Source organism: Hyperolius riggenbachi, chromosome 4 (assembly GCF_040937935.1).
Source record: "Hyperolius riggenbachi isolate aHypRig1 chromosome 4, aHypRig1.pri, whole genome shotgun sequence".
Classification (NCBI taxonomy): Eukaryota; Metazoa; Chordata; class Amphibia; order Anura; family Hyperoliidae; genus Hyperolius; species Hyperolius riggenbachi.
The window spans coordinates 43,379,849-43,399,430 of record NC_090649.1 but is presented as its reverse complement, the minus strand read 5'-3'; the positions used below and the strand labels follow the sequence as shown (position 1 = coordinate 43,399,430).

Below are 19,582 nucleotides of genomic sequence, written 5' to 3'. Positions count from 1 at the left end.
TGATGACAAACACACCCATGATCTAAGGCCTCCTACTAAGCTCAGAAGTAATGGCTGCCACCTGTATAACCCTAGTTATGATAAGAAAGGGATGAAAAGCATGCACTGAAATGCTCATAGGCTTGAAGGAGTGTTTATTTATCTTTGTATGTGTCAGAGTAGTGCAACTAAATATTTTGAATTAAAAAAATGTTTGGATTGGGTCCGCTTTAAGGTTCCCTTTATATTCTCTTGAGCAGTGGCTTGGTGCCTTGTTTGCTTTTCCTACATCCTTTAACTATTTAAAACCTTCTCCTTTAACAGATGGCCAACACAATACAATAGTCCAAAGTTCAGGTCTATATCAGTATCTTGTATCTGAGTAGTCATAGATGCCTCATATATCCTTCTTCCTGGAGTTAGAGCACACAGACGGAGTGCAGCTGCTAGCAAGTGTGCAACAGGATTACGCTGGCTGTGTGCGGCTGCTGCTGGCAAGTGTGCAACTTGATTATGCTCGCTGTGTGCAGCTGCTGCTGGCAAGTGTGCAACGTGATTACACTCGCTGTGTGCAGCTGCTGCCGGCAAGTGTGCAACGTGATTACGCTCGCTGTGTGCGGCTGCTGCTGGCAAGTGTGCAACGTGATTATGCTCGCTGTGTGCAGCTGCTGCTGGCAAGTGTGCAACGTGATTACGCTCGCTGTGTGCAGCTGCTGCTGGCAAGTGTGCAACGTGATTACGCTCGCTGTGTGCAACTACACACTACACAGGTTTTAATGATTAAACTAGATAAGGAAGATGCTGGGAACACGTGTCTTTCTTTCCTAGAAAATTAACGTGACTTCAGGCTGACACAGAAACATACAATTTTGATTGCCCAATTTTACAACTTCCATGTAGTATAAGGGCCAACAGATTAAAGGATACCCGAAGTGACATGTGACATGATGAGATAGACATGTATGTACAGTGCCTAGCACACAAATAACTATGTTGTGTTCCTTTTTTCCTTCCTCTGCTTGACAGAGTTAAACATCAGGTATGCAAGTGACAGTTTCGGTCCGGGTCGGGACCGGGTCGGACTGGGTCAGATTATAGCATAACCCTCACTGATAAGTAATTACAGCCATACAACACTTTCCTGTCAGTAAATGACTTCTGAGAGCAGGAAAGAGATAAAAAGGGTCAATAATTCATATACTTGAGCTCTGGCATACTGCAATGAAAGTGTCATTGAGCAGAGACAATTAAAGGAGCACTACAGCGAAAAACTGTAAAATTTAAAATATGTGCAAACATATACAAATAGGAAGTACATTTTTTCCAGAGTAAAATGAGCCATAAATTACTTTTCTCCTATGTTGCTGTCACTTACAGTAGGTAGTAGAAATCTGACAGAAGTGACAAGTTTTGAACTAGTCTTTATAGGGTATTCTCAGGGATATATTTATTTTCAAAAGCACTTAGTGAATGGCAGTTGCTTTGTCCAACTGCCAAAAAACTGTGCAGCGAGCAGGGAAGCTGGCCAGCATCATTGTTTGAATCCTTTTTAGGGAATATCTTTATAAATAATAAAAGCCTTGCTGAGAATCCCCTATGGAGAGATGGATTAGTCCAAAACCTGTCGCTTCTGTCAGATTTCTACTGCCTACTGTAAGTGACAGCAACATGGGAGAAAAGTAATTTATGGCTCATTTTACTCTGGAAAAAAATGTACTTCTTATTTGATTATGTTTGCACATATTTTAAATTTTACAATTTTTCACCATAGTGCCCCTTTAAACAGTAAAAACCTAAAAACTAGATATTAATATAAAAGAAACTGTGGGTTATCTAAGTCATTTTTAGGAGGAGGATGATAGATACAATTGTCATCCTTTTTGTCATATTTTCACTTCGGATGTCCTTTAAGATGCAGTATTTCCTGCTACTGTCTCTAGAGAGGCTCTGCGAAATAAATTTGAATTAAAGCGGTATCGTCACCATAAAAATCAAATTTCAACAGCAACTGGTCTGAGTGTATTAAGTGATAAAGATGCTAATCCTGCATTCAAAACTTTCAAAACTTTTTCTGCTGTTATGATTTGGAGTTATCACATACTTAAGGAACACTGGCCCTTTAGTAGTCGTGCCAAAGAATTGCATGCTGGGGGTTCTTTTTATCTATAATCTATTCCTCCTCTTCCCTTTATTTCCCTGCCAGCTGCTTATCTGAAACCTAATCCCCTACTCACTTGTGTTTACAAGCAAGGCTGAGGCGACTCAGCCATTGGAGGAGACAAGAAAAAAAGTAAAGGGCAGAAATGACATCACGAGTTAGCCTTAAAGCGGAATATAACCCTGCATTTCAACTTTGCTCTAAAACATTATTTACAGCATATATGCAAAAAGCATTTTTTTTTTTTACTAGACCAGCATTGGAAGGGTTAAACACAGAGGTTTTAAGTTCCGTGGAGAGATATGCAGACGTTCAGATAGTTAAATTCTATTTAGTTATATGTATATATTTAGAAATGTTACACACTCTTTGGCTGTTCTCCAACTCCTTCTCAGTGAGAGAGATGAGTCACATTCAACACTTAGATACATTTATGTAAACAAAATGTATCTATCTCAAGTTCGGATGCGTCTGCAGAAATCTCCAGGAACTTTAAAGCCCTGTGTAACCCTTCCAATGCTGGTCTAGTAAAAAAAAAATGCTGGTTGCATATAATATACTGTAAATAATGTTTTAGAGCAAAGTTGAAATGCAGGGTTATATTCCGCTTTAACTGTGGGCTAAAGACATGGCCCCCACCAGGAACAGAATTCTCGTCATTTACTATATAACATTCACTGGAATCAAAACGTGGACAGTATAATACATGTGTTATGTAAGTAGATCAAGTATTTATCTACTTATATATGTGTTTTTTTCCCCCTGGCATAGTATGGCTGATCCTACTGCTTTAAAGAGAATCTGTATTGTTAAAATCGCACAAAAGTAAACATACCAGTGCGCTAGGAGACATCTCCTATTACCCTCTGTCACAATTTCGCCGCTCCTCGCCACATTAAAAGTGGTTAAAAACAGTTTTAAAAAGTTTGTTTATAAACAAACAAAATGGCCACCAAAACAGGAAGTAGGTTGATGTACAGTATGTCTACACATAGAAAATACATCCATACACAAGCAGGCTGTATACACCCTTCCTTTTGAATCTCAAGAGATCATTTGTGTGTTTCTTTCCCCCTGCAGTTCTCATGCACTGAAGTTTCAGGCTGCTCGTTTCTTCCTGCAAACAGCTTTGCCTTTGTCTGTAATTCCTCACTATGTGAAAGCCCAGCCAGCTCAGAGGACAATTTATCCAGCTTGTAAAAGATAAGAGAGAAGAGAGAAGCTGCCCTAATCTAAATAATACACAGGCAGTGTGCATAGAGGGGCCTGGAAGGGGGAGTTCATAGCAGAACCACAACACTGAAGAACTTGGCAGCCTTCCAGACACAGGCCGACAAGTCTGACAGGGGAAAGATACATTGATTTATTACAGAGACTGTGATAGCAGAAAGTGCTGCAGTAAGCCAGAACACATTAGAATAGCTTTTGGAACTTGTAGGATGATAAAAAACAGGATGCAATTTTTGGTACGGAGTCACTTTAAGAGCCCGTTCAAGTCAATGGAGCTGTTCCTATTGATTGCAAATTTTGCGATGTGATCCAATGTGGCCCGGGAAAAGAATTGGATGCATGCTGCAGATTCCCCCAGCACGCATCCAATTCTCATAAGTAAGAACTGGCGGCCGCATTCGTAAATAACCCGGAAGTGCCTGCAGTGGGGTTCAGAAACAATCCCTCAGGTTACAATTTATTGGGACAATGCTGTACAGACTCGTCCCTAGCCTTGAGGCTAGCCATATGTTTTGTTCCTATGGAGGGGGCGGAGGGACGAGGATTGGCTGATGAAAGAGTGGATAGCAAATAGCATGCTCGGGCATAAGGGATCATTAAGGAAGAACCAAACCAAAATTTTTTTTTAATTCAAAATATTTAGTTGCACCACTCTGACACATACAAAGATAAATAAACACCCCTTCTCTTACCATTATTGGGGTTATACAGGTGGCAGCCATTACTTTTGAGCTTAGTAGGAGGTTTTAGATCATTGGTGTGTTTGTCATCAGCTACCCTCCCTCACATGGGGCATCGTCTATGTGAAATCTCACACAAGCTGAGATCACCTCTCCGTGACATCATCAGTAGCAGCCTGTGTTTTGTTTTTGTTTTTTATCTCCTCCACCAGTCTGCTGGATTCTGTCCCGGCAATATGAAAGGAAGGGGAGGGGTTCCTCCAATAGATGTAAAATATTTTATATTTGTCATCATGCAGCTCAAAAAAAGACTGCTATTTATTATTAGAAGTTAAAAAATACATTTTATTTCTGAAATCTTGTATTTTTAATTTGGGTCCACTTTAAGAATCCAACAAGATGGATCTTTGATGATGCCTGAGAAATATCATTCAGCCTGTATGTACAACACATGACAATCGTTATCAGCTATTTCAGAAGATGTGTGTGTGTGTAGCTTGAGAATCAACTGCATTTCGAAAATCTAGTATTTCTTGCCAGTTTTAAAATACTGTTGAGTAAATTAATGATTTTTAATAATAGCTATCCTTTAAAGGGCCACTGTTACAAACCTAAAGGACACCTGAAGAAAGAGGGATATGGAGTCTGCCATATGTATTTCCTTTTCAAGGGAAGCCAAGGTGAGAGCGTTATGGAGGTTGCCATATTTATTTCCATGTAAACAATGCCAGTTGCTTGACAGTCCTTGTGACTTCTGGCATGCATAGTGTCTGAGTGAAAACCCTGAAACATGTTGAGTCAGTTGAGTCAGAGTACCTGATCTGCATATGCTTGTTCAGGGTCTATGGCTACAAGTATTAGAGACACAGGATCAGCAGGGTTGCTAGGCAACTGGTATTGGCTTAAAAGGAAATAAATATTACAGCATCCATACCCTCTCCCCGTAGCGTGGATCGGAGGGGTTGGCCCTAGAGCTGCGCAGCCGCATTTGCGGCCAGGCAGACTGCGCAGCCGCGGCCAGAGGAAGCGGCCATCTTTGGAGGGGCAGGAGAGCCCGACCCGGGCCGTGGGGTCGGGAGCCGGCCCGGGGGGATAATGAGCGGGGGGACCCGGCGGAGCGGCACGGAGGGCGCAGACGGCATCCTCCATGCCTGAAACGAAGAGGCAAGTAATTAACTTTTTTTACGCAGTTGGCCTCGTAAGTCCTTTAAACAATACCAGTTCCCTGGCTGTCCTGCTCTACCTCTAATACTGTTAGACATAGACCCTGAACAAGCATGCTTGTTTCTGGTGTAATTCAGACACTACTTCAGCCAAGAGATCAGCAAGATTGCCAGTCAACCGGTATTGTTTAATAGGAAATAAATATGGCAGCCTCCATATACTGTACCTCTCAAAAAGGTTCCCTTTAATAACATTTTAATAATGGCAGCACTTCAGGATTTGGGGGGGGGGGGGGGGGGGTTCATTCCATATCCCCTATTTCCCCTGCTTTGGCAATGCCTGTATGAATCTTGGTCATGCCAATAAAGCTATCTTTGATTTGATTTGAGGGGAATTCAACTCTCTGATGGGAATGCTGCTCTCTGAACATAAAAAAAAGAATGCAGCCATACATACATAGAAATGCTGTTTTTTTTTACAATGCCATCATATAATAAATCATACATTTCCAATAATGTTCATTTAAAGAATCAAGCAATTACTCAGAGATGAGATGGACTTGTGCAAACATAAACATTTGGGGCTTTTCATTAATAACGCTTAAAGCGGTTTAAAACTCTGACAACATTTTCAACAAAAATGTGTTTTCCTACTTTTTATGACCCATAAAATTATATTTGCTTTTGTGCACAAGTATTAATATTCATTTAGATATTATAACTTCCCAAAGTTCAGTTAATTTACTTAGAAAGCTGCTGGTGCATTTTATTTATAACTGTTGTCATTCTGTTGTAAATGCTGCCAGCAGTGATTTCTGATCTGTTTTTCACCCCAGGACTCATCAGCTGAAGTCCTGCACAGCCAGAGAATGTTTACATAAATGTATCAAGTAAAGAATGTGTACACAAGATAAGATTATGAGCAGTTCAGATGCGGGTTCTCCCTGCAGAAGAAAGAGTCAGCCCTGTGATGTAACCCTTTGAATGCTGTTTTACTAAAAAAACATTGTGTTAGTATATTATATGCTGTAAATAATCTTTTAGAGCAAAGAAGAAATTCTGGGTTATATTCCGGTTTTGTATTTGTTTTCCGAACTCCAGACCAAATTGAAGACATGTTTGACCCAGTGACCATTCTAGTGTCCATCATTGTCATCCTTTTCTTGGCCAATGTTTACAATAGCCAGAGGCAACAGAAAGGCAAGAACCTCCCTCCTGGACCCAGACCTCTACCCATCATTGGGAGTATTCACCTCATGGACCTGAGGAAACCACATAAAACATTTATTGAGGTAATACATTATTTGCCTTAAAGGACATTCAAGGTGAAAATAAACTGATTAGATAAAAAGTTGTATCTATCCTCCTTTTAATTTCTTTTTTAGATATCCCACAGTTTTATTTTATATTTAACCACTTCAGGACCACAGGTTTACACCTCCCCTAGTGACCAGGCGATTTTTTACAATTCAGTACTCTGCAGCTTTAAAAGCTCGCTGCAGAGCCATACTACTGAGCACACAAATGAACCCCCTCCCCCCTTTTCTTGCCAACAGCAGAACTTTCTGTTGGTGGCATCTGATTGCTGCTGCAACATTTTTATTTTTTTTCGTCCTTTTTTTGAATAATAATATCATTATTATTATAATGATATTATTATTCAAAAAAAGGACGAAAAAATCATTGTGATCGGCTTTCATAGGCATTAGCCTATGAGAGGCAATCATCTTTCGGGCCAATCAAGTACAGCGCTGCAAGAGATCACAGTGCTGTACATGTAAATAATGGCTTTACAGCCTAATAACAGCCGTTACACAGCCTGTCAGCCGTGATCGTGGCTAGCAGGCTGAACACCGAGCTCCAATCCGTGTCACAGCAGGGGGCGCATTCCCTGCAAATCCCCGCCCACCTCTCCTGACGCCTTTTGGCATTAGGCGGTCCTGGGGCTGCCACCTTCCCGATGCCTATCGGTGTTAGGTGGACGGGAAGGGGTTAAATCTACTTTTTATTTTTTGGACGGTTTCATCGTCTCTGCTCAATGACACATTTGTTGAAGTATGCAAGTATGCCAGAGCTCAAATCTATGAACTATTGATCCCTTTTTTATCTTTTTCCTGCTCTCAGAAACCATTTTCTGCCAGGAAAGTGTTTTATGACTGTCATTCTTTATCAGTGAGGATCACAATATAGTTTGACCAGGTCTCGACCAGGACCAGGTTCCAGCTGCACAAATACTGTCACTTGCATTCCTGGTATTTAACTTTTTTAGGCAGAGAAAGAAAAAAAAAGGAGCACAGCATAGTTATTTGTGTGCTAGGCACTGTACGTACTGTACACATGTCTATTTCATCATGTCACGTCAGTGACAGCAAGGCAAAGCAGCAGAAAGGTTCGCAGCAAACTGGCTCTGGTTGATGTAAAATAAAAACTTTATTAAAGCATTAAGTTTTTTTTTCTTATTTTCTTTATTCAGCTTCCTTTTAAAATGTATATACTAAAAAAAAAAAAAAAAAAAATAATTTGTCTAGGAAAAATAAAAATATAGATCATTTAGGTGTGATAAGTAGTGATAAAGTTATTGCCAAAGTAAAATCGCAATCACAGAACATGCAGCTTTTTGGGAGGATTTGCGCGTTAATGTAAAGTATCCAATACTTTACATTAATGCGCAAATGCTCCCAAAATGCTGCATTTCGCTCATGAATCACTACACATAGCGATTTATGTGCGATTTTAAATTACTGCAAACTGTAAAGAAAATTATAATAAATTGAAAGGACCAATCAGAATTAAAATCGTTAATTGCAAATCGCTACAAAATCGCTGGCAAAAAGCTTACACTTATAAAATCGCTCCCAAAAGCGACAGAAAACGCTCATGAAATTGCTTATAAAACGCTAATTTAAAATACTATCCTTTGCTTTCTTGATCTCAGTAACTTGTTTTTTTCACTCTCCTAATGATGTATTTACAGTTGTCTAAGAAATATGGTCCAATATATACTATCCAACTAGGAACATCGAAGATGGTGATCCTTTGCGGATATGACATCATAAAAGAGGCGCTGATTAACATGGCAGATGAATTCGCTGACAGACCGAAAACACCGTTGTTTTATAAGATCCAGAAAGATCACGGTAAATGTTTGTTTGTTTTTGTTGTACCCATAAAGGTAATCCAGTTCCAGTCGAAAAATTCTGCAGTCTCTCTACTTCTGAGCTCTGTGATAAGGCTAAAATTTCAGAGTTGCAGTATTGTGGTATTTCTGCTGAATTTCGCTTTCCGCATGCCAATTTCTGCATACAATGTGCTGGACACAGTCTTCCACACTGCAGGTAGGCTGTCTTTTTAAACATCACAATCAGCTGCAAACAGGTAGAATGATTCCAAGAAAACAAGCATAGGTCAATAGATGAGGACTAAATAGCAGAGGAGAGTAGTACAGTAGATCATTTAGGTTTAACCCTTTTCATAAATTGATTACCAGTTTGGAGGCGTTTCTACACCCTAATGAACGTAGATGTGCCAATTATGCTTGGCAGTTAAGAAGCCACTGTAGAAAGGCAGTAAATGCAAGGCCCCTTCTGGTTCTAGATTTTGTTGGGTGTTCTGGTTGGACCTCTGTGTGTCCTGGGCAGACCTCAGCTGGTATATACATTCAAAGGTAGGGAAGATAAGGCATCCCCTTCACCACCAGCTGATGTCTTTCCTATTACTGCCAAGACCACATCAATATTTTCTATTTCCTGTGACCTTATTTATTTATTTATTTGTTGTATTTATAAAGCGCCAACATATTACGCAGCGCTGGACATTAATTTAGGTTACAGACAATATTTAGGGGTGACAAACAGCAATATGACAATACAGGAATACAAGAAAACCAGATCACACAGCACAGTATGAGTCAAGGTAATGCTTAGTCAGCCACTGGATGGGAGCATGGAGTTAGGCAAGTTAGGTTCACTCAAATGCATAGCATGGGTGCACAGTAATAGAGGTGCATGATCAGGTAGGACACAAAAGGAGTGAGGACCCTGCCCAAAGGCTTACAATCTAGAGGGAGAGGTAGGGACACGAGAGGTAGGGGACCAGAGTTCGGCTGTGGGTTTAGAGCAATTGTGAGGGGTGGTAGGCAAGAGTGAAAAGGTGAGTTTTGAGGGCCTTCTTGAAGGTGTTGAAGGAGGGGGCTGCCCTAATGGGTGGAGGTAGGGAGTTCCATAGTGTCGGAGCGGCTCTTGAGAAGTCTTGAAGGCGTGCATGGGACTGGGTGATGCGGGGGACGGTCAGGCGAAGTTCATTGGAGGAGCGGAGTGAGCGGCTTGGTGTGTATCTCTGAGTAAGATCAGAAATGTAGGTTGGACAGGTTTTGTGGATGGATTTGTAGGTCAGACACAATATCTTGAATCTGATTCTGGACTGGATAGGAAGCCAGTGGAGGGATTCACGGAGGGGAGCCGCCCTGGTGGAGCGATGGGAGGAGTGGATAATTCTGGCAGCCGCATTCATGATGGACTGCAGTGGGGCTATTCGGGTCTTAGGGAGTCCAGACAGAAGGGCATTGCAGTAGTCGAGGCAGGAAATTATGAGGGCATGGATGAGGAGTTTGGTGGTGGCAGGGGTCAGGAAAGGGCGAATCTTACAGATGTTACGAAGGTGGAAGTTGCAGGACTTTGTGAGGTTTTGGATGTGGGGAGTGAAGGAGAGTGCGGAGTCCAGGGTGACACCCAGACAGCGGGCTTGAGAGGTAGGGTGAATAGTAGTGTGGTTAACAGTGACCTGCACATCTGGGAGGTCCAGGGATGACCGGGGTGGGAAGATCATAAATTCCGTTTTGTCTAGATTTAGTTTTAGGAACCTAGCGGACATCCAGGAGGAGATGGCAGATAGGCAGGAGGAGACCTTGTCCATGGTAGTGGTGGATATGTCAGGGGTGTGGAGATAGATTTGGGTGTCATCTGCATACAGATGATAGTTAAAACCCATGGAGGAGATAACCTTGCCAATGGAGGATGTGTATAGGGAGAACAGTAGGGGGCCAAGGACCGAGCCTTGGGGGACTCCCACTGAGAGGTGGTTGGGGGTGGACGAGGACTCATTGAAGGAGGTCGTGAAGGAGCGGTTGGAGAGGTAGGATGAAAGCCAGGTCAGGGCGAGATCGTGAATGCCCATGGATTGAAGGGACTGGAGGAGTAGGGGATGATCTACTGTATCAAAAGCTGCTGAAAGGTCAAGGAGGAGGCTACTATACTCTAATATTAGATGGTGTAAAGAAGCTCAGGCTTCATCTAGTGTTTTATACAGCAGAAGACACTGGCCACACTTCCAGACAGAGGCTGTACCAGAATTAACTACCTGCATAAATGTGCAGAGCTCCAGAATATGGACAACATTACACAACTTGCATTCACAGGTACAGCAAAGTAGGGCGTTAGCTTCAGCATAAAATAATATGTGCACAAATGATTCCCTACTAGACTTCCCCACGGAGATGGCAGGCCCTCACGGGGAAGACCTACTGCTAGTCTAACAATAAAAACATCATGTTTACCTAGTGCTGCTAGTCATAAATGGTATACAATTTTTTTTAAAAAAGACATCAAAAAATTGACAGTAGATCAGGAGAGAGAAAAGAGCGAGTGCACACCTATGCCTAATAACCTTGTATCCACTATCAACAGCGGTGCAACTTCCAGTTGAAAATAAGTGTCAATCACAGTAGTATTAAGGGAGTACGGGAATAAAGAATCCGGGAGCAACTCGCCATACTGTACTTCAATAAAACTTCAACCTTTAATATGTTTCTTCCATAAAATCATAAAGTAGTAAAAGACAAAAAGCAATACTTAACAATCAGGAGGCAGTATAGGATGGCGCGGAAGATGGTTTCTCGAGAAAGCCGTTATTGAGGGGTGAAATGATTGTCAACCATCCACCGCGCCATCCTATACTGCCTCCTAATTGTTAAGTATTGCTTTTTGTCTTTTACCACTTTATGATTTTATGGAAGAACCATATTAAAACAATTGACAGTGCTTATAGGCTGCAAATTCAGAGCCCCACTGAGGTTAAATACATTCAAGGCATGTATTTAGCCCCTGTGGAGATTGGTTTTCATATCATTTGCAGCCTATGAGCACGGCCAATTGTTTGATGTATTCATCTTAGGACCACAGGACATAGAAAATAGTTGATGTGGCCTTGGTAGGCTGTGGTTATGCATGTCCACATGGTAGCAAAGCTGAGTCCTCATTGACCTACCCTATGGAGTTGAGCTGCATGAGGGAGGTAAATGCTAAATGGCAGCAATGAAACATGGGATAACCATGACCTGAGCTATGGGGAGTCTCGTGACTTCTTTGTAGGCCACGTGTGATCCTGTAGTGTAAACGTAGTTCTGAAAGTTTTGTCACAAGTCTTGTGCCTTATGGAAATAATTACATGACTGTGAAATGCATTTAATCTATTTAGGTATTGTGTTTTCCAATCGGGAAAGCTGGAAGGCCATGAGAAGATTCACTCTCTCCGCCCTACGAGATTATGGGATGGGGAAGAAAGCCATAGAGGACAAGATAACTGAAGAAGCTGGGTGTTTGGTGCAGACGTTTAGATCCTATAGAGGTAAGTCACTGTGCTTTTGTCTGACTTCAACAGTTAAAAAATATCCAAAACATCCAGGCATTAAGATGTATCCAAAGAATTTGTGAGAACATATTTCACCAGTAAAAGCATGGGTTAATTCAAAAAAGATAAAATAATACTGCAACATTTTTATGTTTAGATAATTTAGCCACTTAAGGTACATGCATGATGCAATGTAATTGTTTGACAGGGCAATTGATTGGATGATATTATCAAATTGATCAGGGTTGCTCATCACGACTTTGTGATCATGGATTACCCGTGATCACGAGTATTTTTTGGCTTCAAATTCGGAACCCTTGATCAATACTGATCACGGAATCCGAATTTGCGTAAATCTGTGATTAATGCAAATTCGGGCGTGATCATGGGGTAAATCCGTGATCACAAATCCGAATGCACACGCGCAAAAACCATTGGATAACGCCATTGGGCCAATCAGAGGGCCCCCGGCCGAGGCCCTGGCAAACAATCACAGGAGGGGAGCCTGGCCCTCCCCTCCTCTATATAAGGTGGCGGCCATCTTAAGGATCTCGTCCTTGCTGTGACTTGGGGTACTGAGAGCATCTCCAGTGCTGCTGTGTCTGATAGCAAGTGCTTTTTCACTGTGAAAATAGAACATTTTGCATCCTAACCACATTCTGAACTCATTGATTATATTGCTGTATAGGCAGATAGTGATTTGAGTGTTATAGTTTTCAGTCAGCTAGTGCATCCTGTATACTGTTTGTAATGAGATAGACTCAATAATGTAAAGCGTCTATCTCATTACACTGTGCTAGGCTAGTGTTAGGTCTGTGTGCAGGCTAGGCCTGCTAGCCTAGGTAGCCTTAGCCTACTAGTCTCTGTAGATAGGTTAGGGATTAGTTAGTTGTGTAGTGTAGTTAATCATTTGTACTGTGTTCATTTAGTGTTAGACTAGCAGCTGCAGTACTAGTTAGCGCTTAGCAGGCAGCATCTGGTTGGTTATTTTCTGACTGCTGCATCTGCCTAACTGTATTGATTTTGTGACAGTCAGACAGCCTTCTAGTGTCACTGCCTGTCATTCTAGTGAGTTTAGTGGCACTGTCTGACCGTTTACATGCAGTGAAGTGAACTACCTGTCATCGTTCGTGACTTGTTGTACTGACTGAGAGACTTGTCTAGTCTACTAGTAAAAAAAAAAAAAACCCATTCAATATTTTTGTCAACCCCCCCCCCCCCCCTCTTTATTAATGGTTACACCCTTTCCCATCCTTAATATATATGGCTGGCAGAGGTACTAGAGGCATCACCAGGAGAGGCAGCGACACCACTGCCGGCAGGTCTGTGACTGGTCCACTGGCCGCACCGATTCCAGCCAGACCTCCAGCAAACCAGTGCCACCACCAGCACTCCGGTCTGCAGTAGCAGCCGCCCGCCACCACCAATTGAGTTCATGTCAACCGCAGCAGCCACCAGCCTGCCCTCGTTTTTTTCCCCAAGGACTGCAAGCAACTTGAGGGCTGTTGTTGCAGGTGGAGATCATGGGGACAGGCAAGGAGGAGTTTGAGATGGAGGAGGTTGTTGTCGGTGAACAACAACCTGATTTTGATGAGGAGGAGGAGGGGCCTGATCTAGGGGATGTTGGGGCAGAAGAGGTGGTTCAGGGCTCAGAGGAGCTGTTTGGGGAGGATGATGATGATGATGATGATGAAGAAGTGCGGGACCGTCCCTATGTGCAACAGTTTGGTGAAGGCAGCTTGGAGGAACAGAAAGTGGCTCTGGCACAGAGGCGCAGCAGCATGGCAACCAGGGGCAGGGCCAGCAGAGGACATGGAATGCAAGTGCCACAACCTGCTGCTTCAGCTGCTACCACCACTGGCACCCGCACTAGTCAACCCCCAACCAAAGGGAGAAAGCCCAGCCTTTAAGCCGGAAGGGGCGGTTCACAACCCCAATGTGGCATTTTTTTCACGTGTCCAACACGGATGAGAGCCGTGCAGTTTGCAACAACTGCAGGGCCAGCCTGAGCAGAGGTCGTGATCTGTCCAAGATGGGTACCTTATGCCTGCAGACCCACTTGCAGACCAGGCACCAGAAAGAGTACAAGGAGTTTCTGAGGCTGAAGGACAATGGCGCTAGCAGTGGTCAGAGCAAGAGACCTACTGCACAGCCTGCAGCAGCATCAGCAGCAGCATCAGCAGCAGGAGTGGGGAAACTCACTGCCCCCCTCCCCCCCCCGCGCACTCTGTCAGTCCCACCGTGATTGAGGCTGGGTTGTGCAGCCAGTTCTCAGTGGCCTCCTCTGCTCCCTCCACAGTTGTCTTCTCATCCTCCCATGCAGGCAAACGTTGCAAGACCCTGCTCAGTGAATCCTTTCCTGGTGTGACCAAGGCTCTGCCTTCCAGTCACAGGCGCATCCGGATGCTGAATGGGTTGCTTGCCCGGGCCATGTGCTTCCAGCTCCTGCCATACTCCTTTGTGCAGGAGGGGAGTGACATGAGAGCGCTCCTGCTGTATGGGATCCTGGAGTGGCGAATCCCTAGCTGCCACTACTTCTCCCTCACGGCGATCCCAGCACTGCACCAGTTTGCGTTGGTGAATGTGGCCGGTTCGCTCGATCACGACGTGAGCGAGCAGGTCCATGTCACCATGGGCTCCTGGAGCAGCCATTTCAGGACAGACCACTACCTGTCCTTCACGGCTCACTGGGTCAGCCTGGTGGAAAAGTGTAAGGAAGCAGCAGCAGCAAGTCCATCCTCAGGCACAGCAGCAGCCCAGTGGATGGTGCCATCCCGCGGGGTCATGGGAGATGCAGCAGGCTCCTCTGATCCAGGTGCCTCCTCCGGCACACCGGCCGCCATGCGTTCCCGCCTCAGCAGCAGCAGCACTGCTAAGCACTGCTGGAGATGGTCAGCCTTGGGAAGACAAACTTGACGGCAGCCAACATTCTTCTCAACCTCAGGGAGCCGGAGCAGGTGGCTGACCCCCAGAGGCCTCAGAGTTGGATTGGTGGTGTCCGACAATGCGGCCAACCTGCTGTCTGCCATCACCAGGGGACACTTGACTTGACCCACATCCCCTGTTTGGGCCACGTCCTGAACCTGGTGGTGCAGAAGTTCCTGAGCACCTACCAGGGGATGGACAATCTGTTGGAAGCGGCAAGGAAAATTGTGCGCCATTTCCGCTGCTCCACTGGTGCCTCAGAAATCTTGGCTGACCTGCAGCAGCGTCAGGGCCTGCCACAACACCGGCTTGTCATCGATGTGCCACGTTGCCGGAATTCCACCCTGGTGATTTTGGAGCGGCTGGTTGAACAGAGGAGGGCCATCATCCGGCACATCATTGACGCGAATATTTCTGGCACCACCAACCTCCAGGTCCTCACCAATGCACAGTGGGGGCAAATGCAGCAGGTGTGCTTGGTGTTGGCTCCCTTCCTGCAGGGAACCAACATGGTGAGCCAGGGACGGGCATCACTCTATGAGTGGGTGCCCATGGTTTGTCTGCTGTACAGGGTCCTGTTTGATCTGATGGAAGCGGGAGAGGAGGCCCTGACCCAGCTGGATCAGCAGCCGGATACGCGATCCATCTCTCAGGAGGACTCTGAGTTGTTGGAGGAGGAGTTGGAGGTCCCTGACCTTGATGTTGAGATGAGCGCAGCTGCAGTGGTGTGAGGGTGGAGAGGGCAGGGCAAGGCTCAGGGGCCAGAAGAGGACGATTTTGGCTCTGGGGGTGCCGATGAGGACCCTGATGTCTCTGCTGTGTCCGACCTGTTCCCCATGGCACCATACATGCTGCGGTGCCTGCACAGGGACCCCAGGGTGATCCAGATGCGTGCTCAGATGGACATCTGCATTAGCATGATCCTGGACCCACGGCTGAAGGGGAAGGTGGGTCAGTTCCTGCCTGCTGGAGACCCTGAGCAGCGAACAAGGGAGTTGCAGTGGGTCCTTGTTTGGCGATTAGAGGAAGCCTTCCCGAAGCCTTTCAACCCCATAGTCCCTGCCCATCCAGCACAGAAGCCGGTGCCTGTGGCCAGGGCCACCATCAGAAATTTTGGGGCCCCTCACACATCATCAGGCCTGGGCCCCTATCCCCCCCCCCCTTCTTCCTGGTACATATACACACAAACACTACCAGGGCTGTGGAGTCGGTACAAAAATCATCCGACTCCAACTCCTCAGTTTATGAAACCTCCGACTCCAGGTACCCAAAATTGCTCCGACTCCTCGACTCCGACTGCACAGCCCTGCACACCACACACATACATACACACACACACACTGACGCACAGACACACGCCCATACAAACACACACTACACACACAGATGCACACCACATACAGACATGCACATATACACACTGCACGCACACACACATACATACATACATACATACATACATACATACATACATACATTCACACTGCACGCGCACACACACACATACATTCACACTGCACGCGCACACACACACACATTCACACTGCACACACAACACTGCACACACACCGACTGCGACTCCAGGTACCCAAAATTGCTCCAACTCCTCGACTCCACAGCCCTGAACACTACACACACATACACACATGAGCACACACACTACATACATACATACACACTGCACATACACATACAGACGCACGCACACACACATACACACTGCACACAGACAGACGCGCACAAACTACATACACACACACACACACTGCATGCACACACACACACATATATACACACACACAGATGGGCGCACACATAGCAAATCAGCAATGTATTAATCTTCCTGAAAAAGTAATGGCAGAGGCTTGTAGCAACTAAGTTGCTGAAGGGGTTAAGTACCCCCTCCCCTTACCTCCAGAGCAGATGATGGAATGCAGAAGATAAGATCAGGTCAGGTCTGTGTGAAGAAGAGGGGGGTGATTTTGTGATTCTTGACCAGCCAGATACATCTCATCCCAGCTCATTCCTTTAACAGGAGTTAACAGAAGGCAATTACACCAAGCTTTGCTTTTTTAGTAAGGCAATTACACCAAGCTTTGCTTTTTTAGTTTGCAAATTTCCTTCTGTTTTAAGAAGGCAATTACACCAAGCTTTGCTTTTTTAGTAGGAGGGCTTTTTGGTTCCTTTCATCCCCCTATACATTCCTAGTAGTTTGGGTCACCCTGAGCTGCTTGGTTACTCTTTAACAGGAGTGACAGCTAACTTGTTACTCCCCAATTCTGCTTCCTATGGATGCCCCCCAGCTTGAGCTTCATCGTTTTCACTTCAGCGCTCTGCATATTCCCGGGATGGCTAAACTTCAAAGTCAAAGGACCCCTCCACTCTGCAGGCTGTCTCCTCAGTGCCTGACTTGAAATATACCAAGTTGTTTTGAACACTAGGAAACAGGCTCTGAGGAGACAGCCTGCAGATGAGTACAGGGTGAAGCGTAGCTGTAGCCTTCCCGATATAGGCAGAACACTGATGCTGGCTATATGATGGTGATGGGTGAGAGCCAGCGTGTTGGATGGGGGCCCGGGCGCCCCCTGAGCCCTTGGGGAATCCCAGGCCCATCACTGCAGTGATAGCTCTCCCCCCCCTGATGGCGGGCCTGCCTGCGGCCAGCAGCAGCAGGTGCTCAGAAGACCTGCTGACTCTGACTAAGGCACTCTACACGACGGTAGAGTTGCTGAGAGAGGAGTTGCCTGCAGCAGCATCCTCCTCTTAAAGTCAGAGCCAGCGCCTGACCCAGATGGTGGCAGACTATATGGGGTCCTTCAGTGGGCTCAACACCGAGGACCCTGTGGACCCCATGGAGTACTGGGTCATGCGCTTGGAGATCTGGAGGGAGCTGGCACAGTACGCCCTGGAAGTCCTGTCTTGCCCCCCTTCTAGCGTGCTGTCCAAGAGGTGCTTCAGTGTGGCTGGTGGCATGGTCACCGAAGCGCTCTCGGCTGTCCCCAGAGTCTGTGGACAGACTCACCTTCCTATAGATCAACCAGGCCTGGATTAAAGGCACTTTCCTGGCCCCTGTTGTCGGCGAGAGGGGGACATGAGGTGGCTGGGAATGTTTTTAGCAGGGATGGTCGTAGTCAGCCAACTTCGCTACGCTGGAACTACGCGTAGTTTTACGCAATTACACTTCGCCAAACTACGGCTTTGAAATCAAATATTCGCTTTGTATGCATTTCGTAGACTATGCATTAAAATACGCAATTTTGCGTAGTGCGAAGCGTAGTGTATGCGGATGCTTATGCCCGCATGCAGAAAATTTTATGCATTAATTCCTTTTTAAATGTTTATACCGGTAACTCTTCTATGCGTACATTCCCCTTTCCAATGCGTAAATTTGTAAGCATACAATCGCACGCAGAAAATTAGACGCGAGTAACGCATTTGTAGTTTACTACGCAATACACATGTTAACTACGCATAGTGGGCATAAGCTATGCGTAACAGTACTCCGCTACGCGTAAATTCATAAGCGTAGTTTTGAAACTTCACCCTTGAACTACAATGCGTAGATGCGAACTACGATATGTAAATTTGCACTGGCGAAGTTTCTGCTCATCCCTGCTTTTTAGCACACCAAGAAGAAGATGAAGGAGAAGAAGATGGTAAAGAAAAATAAACAAACAAATACAGAAAATATTATTTTTTTTTATCAATTTTTTTTATTTGCTTTATGCACCATTTACCATAAAAGAAGTTTTGGAAGCAATTTAAAGGCCATTCGTGATTACGACTTGTGATTCCGGATTCCATGCCTATCCACAAGGCGAATGCGAATTCAAATTTGTTTGCTGGTCGTGATTATGACCGAATTTAAATTTCCGCGAACCCGAATGCACTCGAATAGTAAATGGGGATATTCGAGCATCACTGAAATTGATCAAATCCAATGCAAAATCTATTTTCATTGACGTTGAACCTTCTTTTAACTAGTTATCTTAAATTGAATGTTTATATGCATCCAGTTTCAGTCTCGCTGAGTCAATCTGGAAGTCCTGTCCATTGAGTTCATGGCAGGATTTACACTTCTGAGATTGGTGAATGGGAACATGTGTTCCCTGAGTTAATCAAAGTCCAGGTATATGAATGAACATCCAATCAGGAGCCATGTTAATTCATAATAACAAGTAAAAATCAAAGTAAAAGGAATGATCAAACTGAATAGTGTTTTTAGCACTATCTTGTGGCCTGAAAGTAAAATTAATATACATTGAAAAATATTACTGTAGGCATTAATCCCTTCTAAAGGCCCCTTCCTATTTCCCTTTTTTTTATTAAATCTTCTAAATCCCACTCCCCAGTAGTTACCAAGCAGAAACACTTATTTAAAAAAAAAACAAAAAAAAAAAAACAGGGTTTTGCCTTAGGGACTTAACTTTTTGAATATGACTGTCATAAGGGTATATTACTGTTATTTTAGCAAATAAGGACTTGCAATTGTTGATAGGGTATAAAAACACTAAACAGTAAAAATCACCTGTATTTTCAACTATATTGTTGCCATACATTGTACTAGAAACATAATTTAAATGTTGTAATAGCTGGGACAATGGGCAAATAAATTGTGTGAGTTTTATCTGTAGTAGTATTGTTTATTTCCAAACTATAGAGAATGGAATTGGAGAAATAATTTTTTTTCATTTTTTTTTCTATAATAGGCATAGAAAATAAAGTAATTACTGAAAACAACCCTAATTTGTGGCACAAAAACAAGATATATCATTTATATCATTTAAGTGCGATAAGCAGTGATAAAGTTATGGGCAAATTAA

The 19,582-nt window shown here is 44.3% G+C and overlaps 1 protein-coding gene across 1 annotated transcript in view; it reads left to right on the top strand.

The window, feature by feature from the left end:
- The window catches only part of LOC137504632 (uncharacterized), a 237,658-nt gene that overhangs the window by 200,845 nt on the left and 17,231 nt on the right, over nucleotides 1-19,582 (top strand). Inside the window, exons 12-14 of the mRNA XM_068233212.1 lie at nucleotides 6,255-6,502; nucleotides 8,185-8,347; nucleotides 11,682-11,831. Of these exons, the coding sequence (XP_068089313.1) occupies nucleotides 6,255-6,502; nucleotides 8,185-8,347; nucleotides 11,682-11,831 (561 nt within the window). The remainder of the gene's footprint in view (nucleotides 1-6,254; nucleotides 6,503-8,184; nucleotides 8,348-11,681; nucleotides 11,832-19,582) is intronic.